General features: G+C 59.4%; 1 protein-coding gene across 3 annotated transcripts in view; it reads right to left on the minus strand.

The window, feature by feature from the left end:
• The window catches only part of IFFO2 (intermediate filament family orphan 2), a 44,967-nt gene that overhangs the window by 12,752 nt on the left and 6,313 nt on the right, over nt 1-25,902 (minus strand). For all 3 annotated transcript variants that reach the window (XM_075994533.1, XM_075994525.1, XM_075994520.1), the window contains exons 2-3: nt 1,393-1,453; nt 65-160 (exon numbers count right to left, since the gene is read on the minus strand). In XM_075994533.1, the coding sequence (XP_075850648.1) occupies nt 65-160; nt 1,393-1,453 (157 nt within the window). The remainder of the gene's footprint in view (nt 1-64; nt 161-1,392; nt 1,454-25,902) is intronic.

Raw genomic sequence — 25,902 nt, forward strand, 5'->3', positions numbered from 1 at the left:
AATGAAGCATTCTGCATGATGGGTGTGGGGGATCGTGACGCCGGGCGGCGGTGGCGGCACTTACGTCACTCATGAGTCCCTTAAACACCACCAGCTCGGCCTTAAGCCGCTCGATCTTCTCGTTCATTTCCTCCTGGATGGCGTCAGCCTCCTGGGCCGCCTGCGGGGGACGGAGATGGGGAGGCTTCAGACGGGCACCTTGGGGCTACACGCTGGGGAGCAAGGGACTGGACGCCTGGGCCCATCCAGGGCCCCGGGCAGCCGACGTCCAACCGGGCTGGGTGCCCGCGTGCCAGGGAAGGGGCGCCAAGGGCCTCATCCCAGCCCGGCTTCCCGCCGAGCCCTGCTGAACGCTCAGAACACTCTTCAAAGGACCGTGTACCGCGTGGAGAAACCCATGGCAGACGTTAGGAGAAAAAGAGCAGCTTAAGGTGACGCTGTGTCCCGACCATTGACATATTAGGCCGATCGATGTGAAATCGCCAATATTTGACCACCTCTGGTTTCAAAAGTGACAATGTCACGTGTGCCAGCCCAACGTGTGTGTCTAGAGAGTGTCGGTGTGGCCGTGGGGTGTGTCTGCGTAGAAGAGACTGGAAGTCGCATTCCAGCCTAGCAACTGTGGCAGGGAGACACTGGGGTACTTTTTTTTTTTTTCTTTGTGCTTTTCTGAATTTTCCAAAATTTGACCATGAACATATTTTGTTTGTTTAAAAAGGAAAAAAAAAATAAAGTGCTTTTGTTAAAAAAGAAAGGGAGATGTTCAACCTTTTCCAAAACCCATTTTTAAAAATTTTTTAAAGAACTTTTCATGCCTTCGTATGGGGTCACTGCTCTTGTTCCCGTTTGAACTGAGAGGAAAATAGAGGCTGAGAAGGTAAGTTTGCCACTCAGGGGACACCGCAGACAGGAGAGGAGCAGAGCCCAGAATGCAGAGACAGCAGCTGGAGCGGCGAGGGGGGCGCCCTCAGCATCCACGTGGGGAGCCTGCTTGGGCTGGGAGCCCCCGGTGACATCCTCGCCCCTCTCCAAGGCATTCAGCCCCAACTCAGGACACTGCAAGCCGAGGGGCTTAAAGACCCCCTAGTCCCAGCCTCGGGTGGGGAGGCAGAGGCCGGAGAGAGGAGTCACTAGCCGCAGGTCACCCAGCAAGCTGAGGGCATCTCCGGGACTTGGACCCAGGCCTTCCAACTCCCAAATCTAAGCTTTTCCGCAACACTGTGTTGGTCCATTCCTCGCCTCAAAGCAGAGGAAGCTGAAGAGACCTCTTGGCTCCACAGAGGAGAGACTGAGGCAGCAGGAGGCCACACTGCTGGAGTAGGGGCCGTGCCCCATGCAGACTGCGCCCCTTGACCTCGCGCCTCCCTGGTCGGGACCTCCGAGGGTGCTTACCTCCTGCAGTGTGTCCACCATGGTCTGAAGGTTCATGCGCTTGGCCAGCTCCTCCTCCCATCTGCAAAAGCCAAGAAGGACAGGTGGTCAGAGACGGTGGGCTCCCGCCAGTCCAGTCCTCAGACACAACACCAGCACCCACCCCGGGGCTGTCCCGGGCTGGGAGAGGAGGGTGCCTTGGTGAATCCATCCCTGCCTGCCCTCCAGGAGCTTCCAACCGAGGCAGGGTGGTGGGAGAGGACAGCCGAGCTGACGCATACCAGAATACCAGGTGGTGGTGACAGGTGCCACGCTCAAGGCATGAGCCCCGCACTGTGGGGAGACAAAGGCAGGAGGGACGACCACCACCCTACTCTGCCTTCATGCAAACTGGAAAGTGCTGTGCAAGTGCTGTTGCTGTGAGACGCACTTGCAAAGCCGGCCGTTAGGAGCCAGGCTGCAGCCAGCTCTACCCTCGGCCTCTTCTCTGCACTCACAAGAAACAAACCTTTATGGTGCTAAGCATTGCAATCTTAGAATTTATTTGTCCTGCAGACTGCCCTAAGCAACACAGAAATCTCCTACACAGGTGTAATCATCCCATTTTACAGATGTGAAAACCGAGGGCTCAGAGAGGTTAAATATCTTGTCCAAAGACACACAGCTACTCAGTGGGTACAGTTGAAGTTCAAACCCAGGTCTGTTTCATTACATTAAAAGAAATCCCCCAAAATACAGTTCTCACTTCTTTAGCATTTATTAGGTGCCAGACCCCACTCCAAGGGCTTTCCATGTATCGTTTCATTCACGCATGAGTTAGTCGAAGCTCGGCAGGAAAGGATAAATACCAGGAACACCTTTACTGAGACTGACTTTGTACCAGGCCTGTTCTACACGAAGCACTTCGATCCTTGTGGCGTGGGTACGATCACATCCCATGTGCAGGTGGCAAAGGCAGGCAGAGTCACAAGCCCAAGGTCAGGGTGGGGGAAGGTGGAGCCAGGACTCAAGCCCAGGTGGGGAGCCCCCCGACAGACTGGCGGAATCCCCTTGTGGAGCTCCCCGAGGAGCCAGGCACCACCAAAGCCTGAAGGCCCCAGCCTGGCCCCCAACACTGAGTCCCTGCCTCCCCCAGGAAGCTGGGGGCAGGTTCCCTCTGTCCCTCCACCCTGGGACAGACAGACGAGCTCCTCTCCCTCCGCGCCCCACTGCTGCCCTCCCCCCAGCGCATGGCATGGCGGTCTGCGAGCCTTTTAGGATGCTGTCAGGGCCGGCTAAAAATAGGCCAGAGGGGCGGGAGGGACGAAGAGAAGGTTACGTCACCAGCTTTTGGAAACAAGAGAAAACGGATACTGTTTGCACACACAGAGGAAAATTCCTCCCGGCTCCCACACGGGCCGGGCCTGGCCGGGGCTCCCGGAGGACACAGGCGTGCTCGCTCCCCCGCGCTCCGCCGCTACCAGCCGGACGTTAGTGGCCGGCCCGGCCCGAGGGCTCCAGGGTCCGGACCAAGAGGGCTGGCGGACACAGAGGGAGCTAAGGAGGGCCAGGGAGAGGGTCTGAGGGCCCCAGGCAGGGCCATCTCACTGGAATCCCTCATTGCACAGATAGGGAAACTGAGGCCCCGAGCAGACAAGCCCAAGGTCACCTAGAACATCAGGGGCAAGGCTAAGAGGCCAGCCCCAGACCACCTCTCGATGGGGACAGGCCCAATGTTGGGGACAGGCATTCCAAGTGGGGAGAAGTGCCAGCGACCCCCGCCCTCCACCAGCAGCATGGAGCATCTGGGCCCCCGTTGGGGGAGGGAAAGGCCCTGGACACAGGTCCCGAGCTGAATCATGTCTCCTGGCCACGCTGCTCTGAGGGGGAAGGGGACGCGACTCCAAGGCCGCTGAGCGGAGCGGGTGCAAGGAGAGCCGCTCGTGGCTCTGGCCGCCGCCTGGCTTCTGGGCCCAGCCCGCCACCCTGTCCTGCAGCAACGGCAGGAGCCGCAGAGAAGGGGGCAGCAGGGGGTGAACAAAGCCACGTCCTCTCACTGGGACCCAGACACATCCCAGGGGATCTTGCTGACACGGCCCCCACTCTCCAGAAGGAGGCACAGCACCCCGCACCTTTTCTTCCAGCCACCATCTCACGAGGAAGACGGGCCAGGGGTCAAAGACCCATTGCACAGACGGAGAAAATGAGGCCCAGGGAGGGAAAGCGACTTGCCCGAAATCCGCCCAGGCTGAGGGCACACACTCCTATCTTTGGCTCTCCGGACGCAACGGCAGCAGCAACCCAGTCTCTGGGTCCCACGCACGGGGCTCACTGCCTCGTACACAGACACCGTCGGCTTTCACGTGAATTATTAAACCTCTCGGGGGGGATATTTCCACCCAAACCCATTTTGTGGATGAGGGAACTGAGGATCAGAGAGGTGAAGTAACTTGCCTAAGGTCACACAGCTAGTCAGCAGGGAGCTGGGACTCAAACCTGGTGCACTCTCCGAGCAGCGAATGTCAGACTAGCAGGTGCACACGGATCGCCTTCGCAGATGAGGGGGGCGTGGTAACGTGCAGCCCCTGATTCAGCAGGCCTAGGGTGGGGCAGTCAGCTCCCAGGGGTGCTGGTCGCAGATGGCACTCTAGGAGGCCAGGCTCTGGGAGGCCACGCAGCCCAGTCCCTCCACCTCCCCACTTCTCGCCTCCCCTCCCTCCCCTCCTGCCCGAGCTGCGCACCGCCCCACACCTCGATCGTGTTTCCTAAGCTCACCCCGGAGGACGAGCCTGCAGGGATGATGTCGCCAGCCTTTTCTTTCCAAAGCCGGGCTGGGTGGGCAGCTGGCTCGCCTGCGCCCGGGGGCTCGAGGACAGACCCCGCATGTGGACGGCAGCTGGCCGGAGAGGCGAGAGCCCGCTGCCCGCACCCACGTCCCTCTCGGAGCGGCAGGAAGGCCTGGCTCAGCTGGCCGCAGTGTTGACGGGGCAGAAAAGCTCTGCCCTTCAGCCGCTCCGACTGACTGACGGGGCGAAGGGCCAGGCGGGCGACCTGCTCTCACCGCACCCCAGACGCCCGCACCTGCCGCCATGTGGCCCAGAGCAAGGGAGCGCTCGGCTTGGCTGGAAGCTGGTTAAGCAGGCTGCCGGCTCGGTTACCTGCCTCCCCCTACAATCCTGTCCCCTGCCTGCCCCGGGTCTATCCACCGGAGTCAGGCTTCCGGGCAGAGGGACCGGCATACACAAAGAGGCCAGCAGGAGGGCACAGGCCAGGGGCCGCCTGCCACGAAGACGGGGGCACCTGCTGTGGGTCAGCGTTTGGTGGATGGCGGTTCCTCTCCACCTGGGCTGTCCCTACTCTCAGCCCCAGCCCACAGCTGAGCAGACGACTGGCCCAAAGTCACCGCTAGGAAATGGCAGGGCCTGGTCTGGCCAAATCCCACTCCTGGGCCCCTTGAGGCTGAAAGGGGAAGGCAAGCTGGGGTGAGCTTAGAGACCATCGTGGGGGCACAAGGGTCAGAGTTTCCCCAGCAGTCCAGGAGCTGTTCTGTCGGCTGGGGGGGGGTCTTTTCTGGCCAAAGGACCCCACGATATTGAAAGGCCTGTCTCTGGAGGAAACTGGGGTGACATACACACCCCAACTCTCTCTGTGGCGTGGCCAGGCCCTTTAAATATTAATACATCTGTTCGATCCCATTGCCTCAACGCAGTGGGCTATGAAGCTACGCTGTACCCATTTTACAGGTGGGAATATGAAAGCCCAGAGCCTACGGACGACTCAAGCCAGAGCCGAGGTAGCCTGAATCACTGAGCATCTCCCCTGCCCACCCAGCCTTCTCCCTGCAAGCTCTGGGTGCCAGAGGGACACTTGCTGGTCACCTTCTCGAGGCTGCTCGCCGTGTGAGGCGTTCGCAGCTATGTCTATAAAATGTCACTGACTCCTCCTCTAAGGACGGTCTCCATTCTCAGAGGAGGAAGCAGAGGCTTGGCGGTTAGGCGGCCCGTTTCCCCTTCCCCTCCCTCCTCCTCAGCATCCTGAAACCCTATCCCCTCTCCCGGGAGCCGTGGCATCCACTGCAATTGTTTTCCCTCCTCCAGCGCCACCAGCTTGAGGTGCTGGCCCAGATCGCAGGGCCCAGGCTCCTGTTTGCCCAGGCGGCTGGGCTGCGGAATCCCGATGCACACAACGCTCACCCAAAGGAGCCGGCCCCCCGGCGCCAGGGACACCATGGCTCCAGCAGGCAGTCACCTGCGTCTGCCCACCATCGCCAGGGCTGGCACCCCCTGGGCGGGGTCTCGGGCACAGAGGAGGGACAAGGAGGAAACCAGGGCCGAGATCCCCAGTGTAGATGGGTAAGGGCATGGAGGAGGAGCAGGGTCTCAGGCTGGGGACCAGCCCTCCCCCATCCAGAGAAGCGGTTCCGATTCCCACGCCTGTGCTCAGGAGTCGGACGCTCACCGCAGGGACTGGATGAAGGAAGGAACTGGCCCCTTCTCAGCCCTCCCAGGCCAGACCCCCCTTCCCTGGGGCATCCTCGGCCTGCCCCGTCCCGGCCTGGGGGCTCCCAGAGCCCAGTTCCCGGCACAGCCCCTGCTCTCAGCTCGTGCTCGTGGCTCCACGGCCTCTCCCAGGAGACGCCAGGCCGGGGGAGGGACGCCAGGGCAGGAAGCAGGCAGGGAGAAGGAGAAGCCTTCCCTTCCCCTTCCCACAGCCCTGCGGGCAGGCAAGCAGGGTGTCGGGACAGACAGTGGGGGAGAGGAAATGACTGCACAAAAGGACTCTGCAGCTGAGAGCAGGGTCTGGGCCACCATCTTAGCAGAGCGAGCACTCTCACCCACGTGGGGCTGGTGGCCAGGAGGGGAGGTGGCAGCACTGCCCAGCCAGATGTGGTCCCTCCGCATTCCTCAGGAGCCTCCGGGGACCACATGAGCCGGCCACTGGGGGGAGGAGTGGGCAGCTTTGCGCCAGCCCCTACCCCCTCCCCCAGCAGCTCAAGATGACACAAGATGACACACAGACCCGCAGGAAAGGGGCTAGCAAGCCTGGCCAGCGGAGGGGCGGAAACCCACGCTGAAGTCACTGGCAGAGCGGCTGACTCACAGGCTTTGCACTTCCTCTGCCGTCAGAGAAAGAGGCTCCCGGGCTCAGGAGGAAAGTGGGTGCAGGCCCAGCAAAACAATTAAGGCTCAGGGACAGCCCTGGGGCTCCCGGGCAGACAGTCCGGAGCAGCAAGGGAGGGTTGCCATCCTGCCCCACCACTTCCCCGCTGTGTGACCTTGGGCGAGTCAATCACCCTCTCTGGGCCTCAGCGCCCTCTGTGCATGGGGAAGCGCACCACCCGCTTTCGAGGGCGGCTGTGGGAACCACACGAGGGGCACAGCGTGGGCTAAAACACCCAGCCCCACCCCTGGCACCCGGCAGAGGATCCGATCTGCGGGGCGGGCTGCACAGCCAGGCAGAGCGGGAGGGCGCCGCAGGAACGGCCCACACCTTGCCGGGAAGGCAGCGGCCGGCACGCCCAGCCGACTCACTCAGGTGGTGGGAAGCAAGCTCAGGTGAGGCTGGGCCGCAGCAACCATGGAAAACTTCATTCTGGGCCAAGCGTGGGCCTGGCCCCCGGCGGAGGGCAGGTGGGGGCAGAGAGCAGCTTCCTCCTTGGCCGGCGCCCTCTCGGCTCCTCCCTGGCACGGGGACCCACCCGCCCCACTGCAGCAGGGCTGGGTGCAGGCCACCAGGGGATGGCCAGGGGACAGCCAGCCAAGGACGCGCTGCAGGCTGGTGGCTCTGACCACAGGAGACGTTGCCCACTGGTGCCCTCGGTTCTGCGCCACCAGCCCACCCGCAGACACACGGGGCTGCTGTCCCACCCCTGCATGGACAGGCAGGGCCTGGTCCAAGGCTGCACAGCTGGGCGCGGCCGAGCCAGGTGGCCCTGACCGGCTCCTCTCTCGAGTGACATCTGCGCTGGAGGGACAGGCTGCCGCACAGAGTAGGACCAGGGGCCCCTTCTTCAACGCAGCTTCCCAGAAGCCCACGGGTGGCACATGCGCTGTGGGTCCCCTGCAGAGTCAGGGCCTGGTGAGGACCCAGAGCCCCCGAGTCCTTCTGCCGGGCCCTTCCAGAGAGCCTAGAAACCACGGCTGAGTCACCTTCCTCCTTCCACACACCCCCCTTTAATGCCACAGACGCTTCGTGTTTGTGGCAGAAAACAATACAGATGAGGGCGAGGGAGTGGGGTGGGGCAGGAGTGCGATTTGGGGAACCCGAGGAGAGTCCTGCCACCACTGCCACCGCATCTCTTCTCCCTGGGAAATGGACGGCCAGTGAGCTCCGGCCCCCTGCCTGCCCCGCGGGGCCACCTGGCACCGCCTGTCGTGGCCTCCCCGTCGCCCTCCTGCCTGCGGGCTCTGCAGCTCCCCTCTAACGGAGGCCCGAGCCCAGGCAGGGGCGCCTCGCAGACGTGCCCATCAGAGCCGGCTGCCCAGCTGCACTCTGCTCATGGAAGGAAACACAAATTAAATGCCAACTGATTGTCTCCACGGAGGAGGTATTAATTTAATGTGCACACTTAACCAGGGCAGCCGATCCCATTACAGGCGGCAGTAATGGCCCAGGCAGGCCGAGCACAGGGGTGGGGGCCGGGTTTGAGAAGCCACTGTGTCAAGTAGGCCCCTCCACCCAGCACGCTGCCACCCACGGCGGCTTCCAGCCTGAAACAGCGGCCTCCTCCAGGGGTCCCAGTGCAGGTCCGTGCGAGGCCACCCAGGGGACAGGCGGGGGACTCTAATGTCTTGGGGACATTCCTCATGGAGGAGAGGGTCCCAGGCTAGAAGGCAGGAGGTCCTGGTTCAAGTCCTGGCTGTGTCCCTGATTTACTGCACAACCCGGGCAAGTCCCTTCTCAACCCTGGGCCTCAGTCTCCCCATCTGTTTTATGACCTCTGAGAATCCCTCTGGATGTGGTATTTGCAGAGCTACCTGTAGCCCTGGATACCGCCCTTCCCTGGAGCCCAGAAGGGGTGACGGCCTCGAGGACGCCAATGCCATCCAGAGCTGCCCTGGGTAATGCCGGGCCTCTGGTGGCCTGCCCTCAGCAGCAGACACCCCCTGAGCACCTGCTCATCAGCCAGGGATGGCGTGGCGGCATGCATTCATTCGTTTATCACTCATTCCACAAACCGTTCCTGAGGGCTTGCCTCGAGCCTCGCAGGCCCTAGATGATCACAGATTGTAGGGTCTCTCCAGACCTCACCAGGAAGGCCGGCAGGCTGAGAAAGCCGTCTGCCACCAAATCACCTCTAGCTAGGAACCTCAGTCTCCACTTCTGTAAAGTGGGAATAGCAGTCCACCCTGTAGGGCCCGAGTGAGGCACCCAGGGGACCCTGATGGACAGAGACCATGCTCACCAGTATTGCCCTGGCAGCATGGCCTGGGGGTGGCGGGAAGGGCAGATGGGTGGGTGAAGGCGTGGCCCACCTAAGCCGGGACACTTCTCCATGCTATCCTGACTCTGGGATCCAGGAGCAACTGAGAGGTGGCACTGAAAGTTGGTAGCTAAGGAATTTTCCCTGCAAGGAGGTGAACTCGGGTCCTGCCGGTGGGCAGTAGGGGAGAGCTGCACGGAGTCACCCACGTTCCCCACCTGTTTCCTGGGGACCAAGGGTTCCCTTTGCAGGGCAGCTGGCTGGTCTCGGGGCTCCTCACAGGGAGCCACCAGGCCTTGAGAGAGGCGGGAGGGAGAGAAGCCCCCGCCCCCAGCACACCGTCAAGTAACAAAGCAGCCACCACGCACAGGAAGTCCTGCATCCGGCCCTGCCTCTGCCTCTACCTGGCTGTGTCCCTTCCCCTCCTCCAGCACCACGCTCCCATTAGGGACACAATGGTGTCAAACTGGACGGATTCTAAGGGCCCACCCAGCCACACCAGAAAACAACTTCCATGGTCCCTGGACAAATACCCCACACTGATCACAAAGGCATCTGGTGAACTGCAAAGTCTCAAAAGCCAGCTGGGACAGCAGTCCTTGAGTTCAAACCAGTGGTGCAGTGGAGGAAGGAGCAGGGGCTCTGGAGCCAGAGGGTCCTGGGATCAAAGCCCAGCTATATTATCTTGCAGCTCTGCAACCTTGAGCAAGTTACTGACCCTCTCTGAGCCTTGGTACTATCACCCAGCTCCTAAGGCTTTTTGCCTGGAGTAACATATGAAAGGTGCCCAGAACAGTGCCTGGCATGCCCTGAGCACGCGGTTGGTGTCATCAACCTCATCCTCATGACCTCCCAAAGACAGACATTCAGAGAGGCTGGGAGAGTGCTCCAAGACCATGCTGTAAGTGATGGGACCAGACTTGCACCCAAGTCATGCTGCCAGAACAATCATGTTGATGGTAACGATAATGAGTTAGATGCCACTGTCACCTGGCTGGGTGGCCAGCAGCACGTGGGGATGGGGGTAGCAGAGGGAAAGAAGCCAGATGCTAATGCCACAGATTCCCCTGCCAGCAAACCCCAGCAAACATCTGCCTCCACCCTCCACACCCCCCAGACATACCCCAGGAATAAATGGGCACGTGCTCAGCCCTTTGAGGTCTGTCCTGACAAGAGCCGCTGTGGCAGGTGAGCCCAGGGCAGGTGAGCCCGGCTGGTCTCCTGGCGCCTCCCAACAGGCACAGGCATTTAAGGGTGTTAACACTCCCAGGCCAGCTGCTGAGCCCCTGGGTCACCTATCCCAATGCCGATCTGAGGTTCCGGCCGTTTTACAAGCCACCTGTTCCAGTTCCCCGGTATCAGTGTGTGCCCAGGTTCCCTGCGTCACTCCCACTCAGTATCACTTCTGAAACACCCTCGGATAAACTGCAGCCCTGTGGTTGCTTGTAACCCGGCGTGCTGGGCAGTGCCTTTTAAGTGCTTCTGTCTAGAAATCACACCCAGTGGGCACTGCCCCGCACAAACCAGGCCACTCTGAGAAGGAAAGTGGCTCAACCAGCATCTCAAAGACAGGAGGCATCTGCACCCCAAACTGCAGGCCGCTGTCAGGTTTCTGGGGCACCACTTCCAGCCTCCTGGCTGGGATACACCTTCATCGCCTCCTCCAGGGAGCCCTTCATGACTTCCCCAGGATGAGTCACTACACCCGGGCTGGTGTTCCCAGTCCCGGCCATGCCTTCATCACAGCATGCAGGGTGCTGCAAATTCCCACTCCCCCGCCTCTTGCACCAGACTCTGCTCCCCTACAGGGAGGAAAGGATTTGCATCTATTGTAAAATGCATGTGAGGTGCCAGTCTAATGGTTTCACTCCCACCACCTCTAATTCGCACCACGCCTCTGTGAGCCAGGTGTCTGATAGCCACTTTACACAGGAGAAACTGAGGCTCAGGTGAAATGGCTTGCTCAAGGTCAACTCTGAGTGCATCTCACTCCCAAGTCTGAGCAGCCTCTGAATTTTTAGACAGTGTCTCATCAGTCAGCTCCACAAACCCCTACCCATGTGTCCAGCACAGTGCTCAGAAAATGTCCCCAGGTAATAGTGCCAGGGGCAGGTGCACAGAAGTGTACACATTTGGGGTCACGGTTACAGAACTGGAAAAGAGCCACTTAGCCAGGGCATTTGTTTGCCCATAGACCCACCTCTCGGGGCCCCAGAACCCACGTGGAGAAAGGCCTTAGCACGCCCCACCTCCACCGGCCACGGCCAGCTGGGGCCAGCACCTTGTGAACAAAAGGCCACTAGCTTTGGAGCTGAGTGCAACTAGGCTCAAATCCCAACACTACTGGCCACGTGCTCCTGAGCAAATAATTTCCAATCCCCAACTTCCCCACCTGCGACCCCACTTGGGGTCACCTGTGAAACACGGGTCGTAAAGTTCAAGTTCCCTCTCGGGGCTGCGACAGTTTGTGGTGTGCACAGGCCCTGAAAGGATGGCGGCTCTCGTCCCTTCCACGCCCTCCCTGTCACTCGCTCCGGCGTCTGAGACGGCTCCCTTGTCTCTCTGGTCTGTTCCTTCATCTACAAAACGGTCCCAGTTTCCTTCCGGCCCTGCTGCGCTGTGGGCATCACAGGGGATAGGGAGGCTGCCACATGTCACCACGTCCCCACACCTGGCCCCACACCTGCGCCCCACACCTGTGTCCCCACATGGCCCCACCAGGTGGAGGTGCCAAGAGGGGCAGAGGCTCTGCCCCTTCCACGCTGTGTGCCTTTGGGCACTTAACCTCCTGTGCTCCCCGTCCCCAAACTTTCAGCAGGCCCAGTGCAAGCCCCTACCTTGTGACCTAGTGGGGCTGTTATCGTCAGTCGGTCAACACGCGGTAACACTCAGCCCAGAGCCGAGCTCCTGGTAAATGTGCAACAGGTGCAGCTACGGTTGGTCACGGAACACGGCCTGTATGTCGCTCCTCCTGCCGTGGTGAGGGGCTGTGCTGAGTAGACTGCACAGGGCCCCGGGCACCGGGCAGGGCACCTCGTGCCAAACCAGCTGCCATCAGTGCCGGGCAACACGTGGGGCTGCCAAAGTCACACGGAAGGACGTCTGATCTCCCCTGTGTCCAACTCAGCACCATGTCCCAGTGCCTGGCACGAGACTCTCCGGAGACACCCAGGCCCAGCAGCCTTGGGGCGTCTGCTGCAGCCCGCTCGGCTGGCGGCTGCTTAGATTTCACCCTCCTCCCCCAGCACAGATACAACAAACACTTCCCAAGTGCCCACTTGAGAGCCAAGTGCTGGGGACACGGCAGTGGATGAAGCGTATTCTCCCACGGAGAGAGGGAGGCTCTCTCCAGGGCAGGACTTCTGGCCGCCGTGCGCCCTGGCAGCAGGGAAGGAAGGCGGTGCGCGCCCTGGGCCCTTGGGGGCAGGAGGCATCTTCGCCCCGCCCAGGAGGGAAGGGCCCATCCAAGTTGCCCTTGCCCACTGGTGCCCAGGGGCAGGAGGCAACCACAAACCCACCATCACACTGGAACTGTTGGTAGCCACCAGACAGGAAACTGGGTGGCTAGGGGTTGGGGGCAGGGGGCTCGTCACTCTGTCTGCCCCCTCTGTATCTTTTTTTTAAAATTGTGGTAAAATAAACATAACATAAAATTTACCATTTTAACCATTTCTGAGTGTATAGTTCAGTGGCACTAAGAACAGTCATGCTGTGTAACCATCACCACCAGCCATCTCCAGAATGCTTCTCATCTTGCAAAACTAAAACTCTGCCCCCACTGATCGACTCACCACTGCCCCTTTGCCCAGCCCTGGCAGCCACCACTCTGCCCTGTCTCTGTGGACGTGGCCACGCCGGGCACTTGGTGTAAATGAACTCAGACCGCATATGCGAAGGGTTTCTTCCACTCAGCATAATGTCCTCAAGGTCCGTCCATGCCGCAGCATGCGTCACTGTTTCCTCTCCTGTACCTGTTTAATTCTGAGCGATGTCATGTGTGAAGTGTTGCCTCCATGAATCCTGCCCTTCCTCATGGGTGGCACTCTACATCTCCCAGGGAGCAAGGGCTGGGAGATCGGGCTCATCTGAGCGGTGGCGCAGTGCCTCTCCTCCGCAAGGGCGGAGTCTTCTCTGGTGGGTGCTCAGTGGAGCAAGTGGCCGTATGCTAGGGTGGGGCAAGACCAAACTGCATTCCCCCCACACCTGCAAGCTGCATCACACCTCCAAGGCACGCGCTGTGTTCTCTGCCTGGAGGGGCCTACACCTTCCGCCCTTTGTCATTGCTCTTTCTCTCCCTTATCTACTGGGACTTCAGGACCCAGTTTATACACCCCTTCCTCCAGGAAGCCTTCCCCGACTCCTTGGTCAGGGTCAAGTGCCACTCTTCTGTATTGCAAAGCCTCCAGGTCACTGAGTACTGAGGTTATCTGTACACCTGCCTGTCTTCCCTTCCTTTTTTTTTTTTTTTGAGACAGAGTCTTGCTTTGTCGCCCCAGTAAAGTGTAATGGCATCATCATAGCTCACTGCTACCTCCAATTCCTGTGCTCAAGCAATCCTCCCGCCTCTGCCTCCCAAATAGCTTGGCCTACAAGTACATACCACGACGCCTGGCTAAGTTTTCTATTTGTAGTAGAGACAGGGTCTCACTCTTGCTCAGGCTGGTCTTGAACTCCTGAGCTCAAACGATCCCCCCGACTTGGCCTCCCAGAGTGCTAGGATTATAGGTGTGAGCCACCGCGCCTGGCTGGTCTTCCCTTCTTAGCTCTTGCCAGATCAGGCCCATCTCTGGATCACAGCTGCCATTCCAGTGCCCAGCACGGAGCCAGGTACACAGTACGCACCAAATAAACGTTCCCTGGATAAAAAGTGTCCAATGAATGTCACCTCCAGGGCCTTCCCTAGGACAGCCCATCCAGCCAGTGCAGCTCTGACTCAGTGTGGCCTTGGACATGGCCTCCCTGCCCGCCCCTGCCTCAGCCTCCGTTTCCCCAGACAACCTCCGCAGTCCAGGCCAGCTCTGCCACCCTCTTTCCTCCACCTGGTAGCCTGGGCCTACCTCACCTGGGACAGACGATGGCAAGGTTAGTGACCACGCTCTCCATCCCTGGGGCGCTGTCTTTTGCCAAGCCCCTAGAGACCCTACACCCCACCCGCCCCAGTGTCAGCGGCTCTCGGCCTCCAGGGCGCCAGCTCCTGCCCAAGGCCAGAGCCAGTAGGGAGCCTGGGAACCAAGTCTCTGGGTACCCAGGTCAAGAAACAGGAGGCCTGGGGGGGGGGGTCTGTGCCCAGAAGGGTGTGGGGGGCCCCACCCAGGGATTTGTTTACAGCTTTGAGAAAAACAGCAACTCCCAAGGCTATTTTGGAAACCTAATATGTACTTTGGGTCTCTCCATTGTTTATTCCAAGTGACTGTGCACAGGGCTCGGTGAGTCTCAGCTCAGCCTAATCTCCCATCAGACACTCTCCCAGCATCCTCCCTGCCGGCAGCAGCCCTCGGGCCAAGTGCCCTGGATTCCGGGTTTCCCTAACCGTCTGCAGCCTGGCCAGGCGAGGAGCCAGCAGGCAAGTAGAGCCCACCAGACGGGAGTCTCACACACACACACACACACACACACACACACACACACACACGCCCATTCCAAGGTTTAAAACAATGCTCTGCAGCCCCCTCCCTAGGGCTCAGTCTCCTCACCTGTAAAATGGGTGAGAGTGACCCCACTGGATGCAGGGAGGATGGGCAAGCACAATCTGGCTCCACTCGGGGTGACAAAAGCTCAGAACAGGAATCCCAGGATGTCGGGGGGGGGGGGGAATGCTCGAAAGTCCAGGCCATTCATAAAGGGGAAGCCCAAAGCTCAGAGTGTGAAGTGTTGTGCCCAAGGTCCACACAGCCAGGCAGTGGCCAGTTCAGTGTGACTCCAGAGACTGAGACCTGCCCGCCGAGCTGCTGGTGAGGGGACGAGAACATTCCTGGGCAATCCCCAGGAGGAAGAAGGGAAGAGTGACAAGGACCCGGCAAACCGATCATTCGTGGGGTTGTGCAACGGAGGGTGGGTCGTGGCGAGGACCGCCTGTGTGTCGGTGCCATCACTGTCCTAACTGGCCAGGAAGGGGCAGGCTCCAGGCACAGCTGGGACAGGTAATGAGACTGCCACCACCCGGGCCAGGAGAGGGATTAGTGACTAAATACGGCTCCAGGGGACCGACTCATTAGTTAATAACAGCCTCCTGTCCTCCCGGTGGGTCTTGGCATTCAACTGGAAGCCAACCAGTGGGGAGGGTGGAGGCAGGGCACGGGACGGCCCGCCAACAGACGCTCATAAGAGTGTCCCTCCCACCTGCCACGGGACCGGGCGCTGCTCGGGGAGGGAGAAGTCAGTCCCCTCGAGATGGGAGGGGAATGAAAGGAAACAAAGTCTCCCAGAGGCACTTCGGTGACAAGAAAGATCCCGGCAGAGCATCTTACAGGAACCTCTCATTTTCTCGTGCCCATTCTGCTGATGGGGAAACTGAGGCTCACCAGCGAGGCGAAGTGACTTGTCCAGGGTTACATAATGACAACAGTTAACATCATGAGTTGTTAGGCTGTGCTAGGCACTATTAACTCACTTGATCCACACAACAACCTTGTGAGATAGGTACCACTGTTGGGCCCATTTGAAGACGAAGAGGCCCAGCGAAGTGAAGCAATTTGCCCAAGGTCACAGAGCTCAGAAGTGGTCGGACTTGAGTCCAGGCAGCCCCGGGTTCCAGAGCCCAGCTCTCGCCACCTGATTTTCCTGTTCTGCTCGCCTGACGAAGTGGCAGGTGTTGGTCTGATCCCAAAGCCTGGGCTCCTGTCTCTGTGCCGGGTGGCCTCACACTGGGAGGGAGAAGGTCAAGGGGTATGTGCCTCAGTCTCCCAGGGATCAGAATGGACCCCAAGTAGCATCACCCCCACACTCCAGGAGCGAAGTGCTAAAGGCCGCACCTGGGCTGCCAGGCTGGGGCACAGCGTGGCCCTAACTGTGCAGCCCCTGGGGTGAGGCTCCCTGTCAGAGAGCCCTGGGCCATCAGGTGGATGGAGAGTCCTCCACAGGGAGCCCCCGAAGCACTGCCCAGATGCCACCAGGTGCCCAGCCCGGGGGAGGCTGAGGTCACCAGCCCCAGCCCCAGCTATGCCAAAGGACCAGCCCCAGTACCACCTCTCTTCTCAACTCAAACCTGGCTGGAGACTCATTTGCCCCTGAGATTTGGGCCTCCAGCCACACAATTCCTGGCCTGGACTCTTCGAAAATCCAAAAAGCAAGCAGTCTAAGACAGAAGGACGAGGAGGAGCCGGCCTGGGGAAGGGTAAGGCCATTTGCACCCTCCGCTGCTCCTTTCCCAAAAATTGACGTCAAACAGACCCGGGACGGATGCCCAACTCAGCCACTCTCCAGCTGGGGATCTGGTAAAAGTGACTTTACCCCTCTGGGCCTCAGTTTCCTCATCTGTAAAATGGGCAACAACAGTATGTACCTCACTGGGTGGGGGATTCCACAAGACTGAACCCCAAGTGCCTGCCATGCGTCTGCTCCTCGGTGAGCAGGGCCCACTTCTAGCTGCTGGGAAGGCTGTTTCGGCGTCCAGGCCCCCGGGTGTGGCTGCGACGGGCCATTCTCCCCTACGGAGGCTTCGTGCTCTGGGTGCCCGACCTCCCACACTGGGACCAAGGCGTCGTCTGGTATCCAGAGTCTCCAAGAGCCCAGCACGTAGTAGGCCCTCAACCAGAACTTCCTACATGAATGGGCCTGTGAGCTGGGCCATGCGGTGCAGCAGCCAGCAGAGCCTGGGTGCGAGTCCCACTCTGCCTGCACGGACTTGCCGTGTGACCCTGGGCCCGTCCCTGCACCTCTCTGGACCCATCTGCACAAGGAAGCCCCGACGGCCCCTGGGAGATCAGACTCCCCCCCTCCTCCCACCTCGGGGAGATCCCTTAAGCCAGCTACCCAGGGCAGAGGGGACAGTGGCCAGAGGACAGCCTGCCCGGTGCTAGATCCTTTCCCAACTGGCCTGGCCTCCCAGGGCCAGGCAGCCGGGTCCACACCCACCCCGGCAAGCCCACAATGGCAGCAGGCATTCTCCTCCTGGTGACTTTGCCTCGGGCCAGATGGGACACAGTGTGGTATCTGTCGGGACAGATGGCCCGGCTGGCCCGAGGGGCCAGGACACCAGCTAGGAGTCCAGCCCTGGCAGGCAAGACTGCTTAACCTCTTCCTGCCCCAGCCACCGGAGCTGGTGTCCCCTGGCAAGTTAGTCACTGACGTACACGCAGGCCTCCTCTCTTCTACCCATGGAGGTGACGGGCCTCGCTGGGGCCTAAAGGGAGCATGGGAGGCTGTGGAGTGGGAGGGGACCACAGGGTGGTGGAACGGAGGAGGTGCTCTTGCTCGGCCCTGAGGGCAGCCCTGGATCGCCAGGAATCTGCCGACCCAGAGGGCCACCAGGCAGGGACACTGATGCCGGGCCAGGGAGCCCTGTGGACCACATGCTGCTGGCTACTCTGCTCCTGGGATACCTGGGGCAGAAACCACCAGGCCAGGGGGCCACCAGCCAGCCCCCTACACAAACCAAAGAAACAGCATCGCCCCATCAAGGTGAACCCCCAACCCCACCAGGCTGATGGAATGGCTGTAGACACGTTGCTCAACCTCTCTGGGCCTCAGTTTCCCCATTAGGATAGATGGGGCCAGGGGAGCCCTGGGCTCCAGGGACGCTTCCAGCTCAGAGGGCCCCATGACTCCTGGAGAAGGAATGTGCTCCTTCCGAGGAACCTGTAGGATCCTACAGGGACCAGCCAGATCCCTTCCGCACAAACAGCGTGTCCCAGCTCGTGTCTTTGGGTCAGGCCCAGGCTCTCTCGGGAAGCTCAAGAGAGCGGGATTTTAGGCGGGAAGAGGGTGCGCTCCGGGGTTCAGCAGGGAGTGGTGCGCCTGGAGAACTACCAGCAATTGGTGTCCACCCACTGTCCTACTCCAGAGAAGGCTGAACAAGGGGGGACTGCAGCAGTAGGGATTACGGCTAGAGCCCAGGAAGCACTTCCCAGTGGCAAAGGCCACAGGGACATCGGACGGCATGTCTTGGAGAAGGCTCTGGAATGCTCTTCCTAGACGGTTAAATCTTTAAGCAGGATTTGCAACCATCCTAGCCCAAGGTGAGAGAGGAAAAGTTGACCTCTGGAGACCCCCTGGGGACAAGAAGCAGGTGTTCAGCTGGTAAAGCAGAGCCTCAGTCTCTGCCCTGGGGGCTCCGCCAGCCTGCTGTTCCAGACCAGCAAGGTGCCCTCTCGGGGCAGAGCTCGGCCAAGCTCAGCCCAGCCTGGGGCCCGCGTGCCGGTCCAGCAGGCATCCCCGGTGTCTCTTGGAACAGAGGCTGCGAGGACTCCAGAAAAGCCCGAGAACACATCAAAATAGCGGAGGAGGGAAGGCCTGGGTAAGGGGGCTGCCAGCCAGGAATCAGAGCCGTCCATCAACACTGCAGAGAAGCAGGAACATGGGGCTGGAACCCGCAGGCCTGACTTTTTGTCCTAGCTCTGCCACCAGCTTGCTGTGCAGCCTTGGGCAAGTCACTGCCCCTCTCTGACAAAAGGGGGAGAGGAGGGCTAAACAATCTCTAAGGACTCTGCCAGCTCTGATTTAACAGTCATCTGGCAAACTCCCTGTTCATGCGGCATCTTCCCGAAGCCCAAGCACAGGGCCTGAGCACAGGGGCCCAGAAATAATAGTAGATGGACGGGTGGATGGGTGCACAGACGGATGGATGATCACATGGGGTAATCCTGGAAAAGAGCAGAAGGTCCTAGGTGTCCTGTGGGACGACTCCTTATACCTGCCCACAAGGCCTCCCTGGAATCACTTTCCACTGACACCCAATCCCCTTCTCTAACTCGCACACGCACGTTCACGTACACAGACACATGCGCAACACACACTCCAAGCACAGTGACCCGATTCTGAATCCCGAGAACTGAAATTAAAACTCCGATCCCCTAAAGCCATGAGGTTTTGCTCCAGCCTGACCCTAAGGTGTCTTGGCTTTTGGAAGTCCCCTCCCAACCGTGTGCGTGACATGAGACTCAGTGGTGGTGGAACCCAGTGGTGATCTTGGAAGCCAAAGAGAGCGGAGCTCGCATGCCAGCTCTGCCACTTTCTAGCTGTGGCAAGGAACAGGTCATCTCTCCTGCCGAGACTCAGTTTTCTCATCTGTACAATGGGCGTGACCTCGGCCATCTTTCTGGAGTGGTGAGCGCAAGACAATAGGTCCCTGAAGCTTTGCACCGCGATGGGCACGCGGGATGCTCTTGGGCGACGGGAAACTGGGAATTACGGGATTATGAGATCCTGGATCCCTCTTGGAGGAGCTGAGGGCAAGCCGCACCTCCCAGGGCTCCTCCGTTTGGGCCCTGCGATCCCTCCCGTCTTGTTTCCTGCCTTGGGGGTGATGTGCCTGGACTTAAGCTGGGCAGAAGCTACAAAGCAGCCTTTGTTGCACAGACGAAACCCTAAACCAGCTGCCCTGACATCAACCCTGGAAAAACAATGCCAAACCGGCCTTCAACGTCACTCCCCTGCCAAGGTCTGGGAATGAGCGTGTCACCCACAAGGACTCGCAGAAGCCGTCTGTGAGAACCAGAAGCTGCGGAGGGCCAGAAGGAAGAGCGTCGGTCTTGCCGTCTGCTGGGGGCAGGGCAGGACTTGAACCCCCGCCTCCCAACTCCCATATCTCAGCCCCAGGAAGGGGGCCAGGAACATGAGGCCTGTTTCTCAGCCTGGCAGACGGGGCCCAGAAGCGTGGCCAGAGTACCCCTGCTTCCAAATCCACACAGCAGGGAAGACAAGACACTCCGTGACCCCCAGGGAGCCAGGCACAGGGACAGAACCCCCATTCATGCCCACGCCCCACTGAGCCCTCCTAGAAGCCACAGGCACCGGACGACACCTGTCACCAGACGCAGCCTTGAAGGCCAGGCCTTGCCCTCCCAGTCACCCTGCGCTGACAGTCCGCTGGGGAGGCGAGGGAGGGGACCTCCTCCTCAATGGCCAGGCAGGCTGCTCCGCTGGGAAGAGGAAGTCTCTGGAACACAAAAGGCCAGTCTGCAGTGGAAGGGAAGGGAGTAGGCAGTTCTCACTGCATGGGGCCTGGGGGCTGGGGAGGGCCGGGCCAGGGGACAGGGGACAGACTGGTAACACCTAAGGCACCACCCCCACACTATCTCCCTGAACCCTCATTGCACCCTCCTGAGCTGAGGTTGTCATCCCCATCTTCCAGATGGGAGAACTGAGGCTCAGAGCAGGATGCAAACCCAGGCCTTCTCGCCCGATAGCGGAGCTCCCACCACGGGCCAAGAGGGAACCCCAAGGAAGGGAAAGCAAAGCACCTTCTAATGCTAATGCACCCACAGTTTAATTGTGCCTTAAGACTCTGAAAAGAACAACCTACAAGGTGGGGGTCCCCTGAACTTGGCATCGGGTTAATCCTGACTCTGCCAGGATTGGCAGTCGTGGTCTGCCACGCTCAGGCCTTCAGTTTCCCCAAGTCAGGTAAGTCCTGGTGTTTTCGATGTTAGCATTTTCTTTAAAGGTGCCTGTAAAACCAACTGCAATGCAATACCAAGACTTTTCATACAAAGATGTGCACACACCCAAAAGTACTACTTGTCAGGCCACATCCGGGGGCTCTAGAAACGGTCTACGTGGGGAATGGAGAATCGGCTTTTACGGCTCGCCCAACTTCAACATTCTGGGCAAAGTTCTCAAAGCTTCCAGCTCTAAGCTTACCCCAGAGCTGGGGGATGGGCCACCTTCCCTGGGCCAGGCTTATCAACAGCCCTGTTGGTCTCACCACCCCATTTTATACAAGGGGAAACCAAGGCACAGAGCAATGACACAGCCAAGCCCATGGATGGTGGTTGGGGACGGTAGGTCAGGCAGCACCCAAGACCTCAAAGCCAGGGAAGCACCTTTTGTTATAAGGAGAGAAACCCCATGGGCAACCTCGGATGTCTCTTTTGCGGGCTGAGAAAGCCTTGTCCGCAGCACCAAGGACCCGGATGTCTGGTGGAGGGGCAGGTGTCTTCGAGTTACAGCTCTGGCAGAGGCTTCTTCACTCCAACTGCTCCAGCCTCCAGGAGTTTGTAAACCCTTCCCGAAAGGACCAGCCTCAGATGGGGACAGGACATGGGTGACAGAGCCGGCCACAAAGAGCAGGGGCTCAAAACAAGAAAGGGGAAAGAGGGAGAGGAGAGAGGAGAAAAGGCAGCAAGACAGACAACCAGAGCCAAGAAGGACACGAGGAGGGAGGAGGACGAGACGGGAAGGAGAAATGCAGGACAGGCCAAGTTCTGACTGTGCCAGACACAAGCCCAGGCATGACAGGAGGCTCCAGACTGCACCCCGCGTGGCAGCCTCACCTCCAGGCCTCTGCACAAGCTGTTCTCTCCACCTGATCACCCTTCCTCCTTCTCTTCCACTCTTACTGGGCCTTCACCATACAACCCAGGTGATGTCTCCTCCAGGAAGCCTTCCTTGACTGACCCTAAACTGGCTCAGGCACCTTCCAGAGTCCTTGGGTTTTAGGCACCCAGGGTCTCATCAGTGTCCCACCCAGAGCTCTGAGGCTCTCTGGTCCTGACTTTTCAACAAGCTCCCCCTAAAGCTAATTCCACTACCACCCCTCAAGATGGCCTTCTGCCCACAGTGGGCCAGGAGCAAAATTGGGGTGCCAATGGGCCCTGGGAAGAAGTACCGACCCTGCCCAGAGAGGAGCCTGCCTGCCAGGGAATGTCACAAGGTCCACTTAGACCAGCAGCTCTTCTTCCCCAAGACGACAAATGGGCGGCAGCAAGCCAAGAACCATCTTAAATAACCCAAGTAATAAAAATGGCCAATTAAGAGGGTGGAAAGCAACGGTCTCCACTGCGGGGGCCTCTCTCGGGGGGTGGAGCAGCAGGCAAGCAGGGGGCCGTGTGAGCCTGCACATCCCCAAGTCAGAGCACGCAGGCTGGAGAGCGCTGACCAAGCACCTCCGAGACAGCACAGCGACAGCCCCCCCAGCACAGCCACGTGGAGGGGCTCTGCCACAGCCACGGCCCGCGTGCCACGTAATTCCCGCCCAGTTCTTCCCTCCAGAGCCCCCAGCCCCATTTAGTGATCACCGCGGTAGCTCCTTCGCTTTCTCACGCAATCCGTGCACTATCACGCTCCCATTTTCCAGATAAGACAACAGAGGCTCAAAGGGGTCTTGGGGCTGATAAGCAGCAGAAATACCCGCGGCTTCCTCTCTTCCCAGCTTCCGAGTTCCGAGTTCCGCACTAAACGCTCTGCTCTGAGCTAATTCGGCAGGTTTCTGTGCAACCTCCCATCCCAGCCTGTCTCGGGATCAGGGGAAGGCGTGAATACAAGGGCAAGGGGGGCTGAGGTATTTCACGGAGCTTGGGGGCTGCATGGGGAGTTGGAGAAGAAACAGCGGTGTGGGGAGAGCCCAGGGCTTCTAAGGATTTAGTCCCCGCGGGCACAGCACTCACCAGTTTGCAAAGTGCTTGCATAGGCATCGCTTCAGTTGGTCTTCCCAACAGCTTCGTGAGGTCAGATCATTACCCCCATTGCACAGGAGTGACAAGCGAGGCTCAGAGCAGGAGCGCGGCCTGCAATGGGCGTGGCCCTGTCGGGTGCAGTGCAGAGGCTGGATCTGGAGTCTGACTTCCCGGCTGTCCTGGCCCAGTTCCCTCAATGTCCCTGTGGCTCAGCATCTCTGCAATGGGCTAACAGTAGTCCCCACCTCACACGGGTACCAGGACCATCCACGAATTAAATGTTTGTAAACTGCTTTGAGTGGAGCCCGGCAAAGAGTAAAAACATTGCATAGTGTTTGTAAAACAAATTAGTTAATGAAGGTTTATTGTGCTCCTAATGTGCACGGGTACTGTTCGAGAAGGTGCTTGTCACAAGCCGTTGTCACATGCTCTGCTCACAGGGCATAACTCGTTCGCCTGTGTCCCCAGACACAGAGCTCCTGAGGGCAGGGGCTAGGTCTGCCTCCCCTGGTGCCCAGCCCAGGGCCTGGCTCGCGGAGGGTGTCAGCCACCGTCATGAGAACAGCAGAATGGTGGCTTCTCAGACATCTGCCCCCGGCAGTCCCATCTTCCCCAACCAGAGACTCGAAATGACTGCAGCAAGTTCCCCGTACCCTGGCCACGTTCACAGCACTGACTAAAAGCAAAAGTTAGGGAGACTCCAGCCCCGGGCGGAGGCCAGCTTCCAAACTGCCACCAACCCCAGTGTTCCCTCCTGCTGGCTATTAGCAGATGGGAACCACTGTCCACTGCCCTGGGGACACTTAGGGGCCAGGTAGGATAAAAGGCGTAGTAATATTAGAGTCTAAGACCCACCAGTTGAGGCTTTCCTATGTGACTTGAAGCCAAAGGACTTCTCTCTATGCCTCAGTTTCCATCCTGCTGAGAGCTGCCATAGGGCGTTAATGAGATCACGTGGAAAGCACTGAGCGGTAACTCCCTGTCCCCATCCCTCCCCTGCCCGCCTGCCAGCCTAGGTGTGACACCCTCCGTGGCTGACCAGGAGCTCCCCTGCCAACCCAGGGCCCCACTCGGGCTTTCTCCAAAGAGCAGGGGGCTGGACGGGCCTGCTCCGGTGGCCCTGAGCCTCATCTGCCTGCCACTGCCAGTGATTCATTTGCTTCTCAAGAAATAATTACTGCAAAGTGACAGCAGGGAGTCTTCCCAGCACAGCAGCCGCCTCCTGCTCTGCCACCTGCTGCGGCAATATTGTGACAGGCACAGGGGAGACCTCGCACCTCGGCCTGCCTCCTCACCCTGGGTCAGCCTCCGCCAAGCTTCAGGGGACATGGGACAGGGCCACCTCCTGGGAGGAGCACTGACCTTGGGGTCTGGAGACCCAGGCTGGACTCACCGCACGATCTGGGACAGATGTCTCCCCCTCTCAGAACCTCTCGTTTGTAAAATGAGCTTAATCAATTCCTACCTCTCGCAGTTGCTCTCGAGATTGCCACGTATTTAAAGAAGCCATCACAGAGCCACGCACGGAGTAGGTGCTCTGTAAATGGCAGCATTAAGCCATACTGACTTTGATTCTTAAACTCTTTTTGAAAATGCTTTCCTATGCCATTATTGCAATTGATTTTTACCTCCACCCTGGGAAGCAGAGCTCATAAGCAACCTTACCCCCATTTTCCAGAGCAACCAACTGAGGTGCAAGAGATTAAACGCCGTGTGCAGAATCCAGACTGCTCCTCTAAAGTTACAGAGAAGACACAGACTTCACAGGGCACGGGGTGAGCCCACCTTCCCACTGTCCCCATTCCCAGGTGGGCAGAGCAAAGCTCAGACCAAGACAAGCACAAGCCAAGACAAGGTCCTGGGCACCGCAGGGCTCAGCCAGGCCACAGACGCTGGAGAGAACCAGAGGTGTCTGCCAGGTTTACTTTTGGGTGACAACGACCCTCTCCTGTGCTGGGACTAGAATGAGAACCCACATCCTGCCCAGGAAGCCAGGCGCCCAGCGCCCCGTGCGCGGGAGGGCACTCTGCCGGTGGGCGGGCGGCAGCGTCAGCCTCCTCCCTTCTGGCCCGGAATGCCCTGAGCACCTCGAGCCTGGCATTGCCCAGAAGGCCACACAACCCACAGAGGCTGCCAGCCGAGGGCACGGCCCACCCTCTCCCAGCCCCCAGCGGGGTTCTCGACCTCTGCCCACCTCACAGGGCTCACCCTCCGTAGTCACCCACCCCCTGCTCTGCGAATCCCTCCCACCTCACTCTTTTGAAACTTCACCATTTACGGGTACCGTGCTGTAGCCAGCCAGCCCGTGTACGCCTCCCACAACCTCAGGACTCAGAGCTCAGCATCCCTATTTTACAGATGAGGAAACTGAGGCTTTGCGGGGCAGTGCCTAGCCCAAGCTCACTCAGCTGTTAAATCTTGCACTGGGACCCCAGCCCTTGGAACCAGGCTTGGGGGATTATTTGAAGTTTTTGAACTAATGGGTTGGGACTGGAGCCTGAGTCTTCTGACTCCACGTCTAGACCCTTCCCTCCACCAGTGGCCAAATCCCTGCAAGTGGTTGGTGTCACCTGTCTTATGTCCCCAACCCCCTGGAGCACACAGCAGCCAGACACAGAGGCCTCCCTTGCTGCGCGAATATTTACTCAGTGTGGACTCTGGCCAGGCCGTGGCGGGGCTCTGCCAGCAGGAGAGGAAGACAGACCCGCAGCCGACCCCACAGAGCTTCCACTGGCTGGGGGAGCAGACACATCCCGGGCAGTTACGATTCAGGGTGTGAGGGGCCGTGATGCGGGAGGGGGTGGGTGCTCAGGAATGCCTGGTGGCAGAAAGTCAGGGAAGAGCAACACATCTCCAATCCTGGGCAAGGGGACAGCTGGGCTGCACCCTCCCCCGTCCCCACATCCACGATTTATTTAGGAAATAAATAGCCAGCCGGGCTGCATCTCCCGATGCGATCAAAAGCCAGGACTGCACATGCAAAGCCCACAGCTTCCGGTGTCACTGATAACACGGCACGGTTTAAATCAATTCTCCTGGAAGTCAATGCATCTCGCTGCAGCAAAGGGAGCGTTCAAATTCTGGGTCTACCCGTCTGTGTCCTTCAAATACCGGCAGGCACAGGGATGCGGGGCGCGGGCGGGAGAGAGAGCGTGGGGGTGTGTGTGGGTGTGTGTGTGTGTGCGTGTGCATGAGTGTGAGAGCCTGTGAGTGTGCACACTCTCTGGGGGACCCAAGGGCCCTGCATCCGGTCTGTGCGCCAGGCAGAGCCCCGCCCCGCATTCCTCCGAGAAGGAATCCTCAGCGTCAGCTGTCTCCCTGCTTCCTTTTCTTTTCTGGGACCTCATTCCCCTCCCTCTAGCTTTTAAGACTCTGAGAATCTCTCCCAAATTTGTCCCCAGCGAGAATGCTAACCCGGCCAAGGGACTCTGTAATACGGTTCTCTAGTGAACCGAAGAGCTAGGAGGGGGGGCAGGGGGTGCGTGTTTCTTTTAAAGGAAGTTGGGAGAAAGGGCTGGGGGTGGCGAGAGGTTTCCGGAGACACAAATCAACTGCTAAGAGTAGATCAAACATCCT

The sequence above is a fragment of the Microcebus murinus genome, chromosome 2 (genome assembly GCF_040939455.1).
Source record: "Microcebus murinus isolate Inina chromosome 2, M.murinus_Inina_mat1.0, whole genome shotgun sequence".
NCBI classification, from domain to species: domain Eukaryota; kingdom Metazoa; phylum Chordata; class Mammalia; order Primates; family Cheirogaleidae; genus Microcebus; species Microcebus murinus.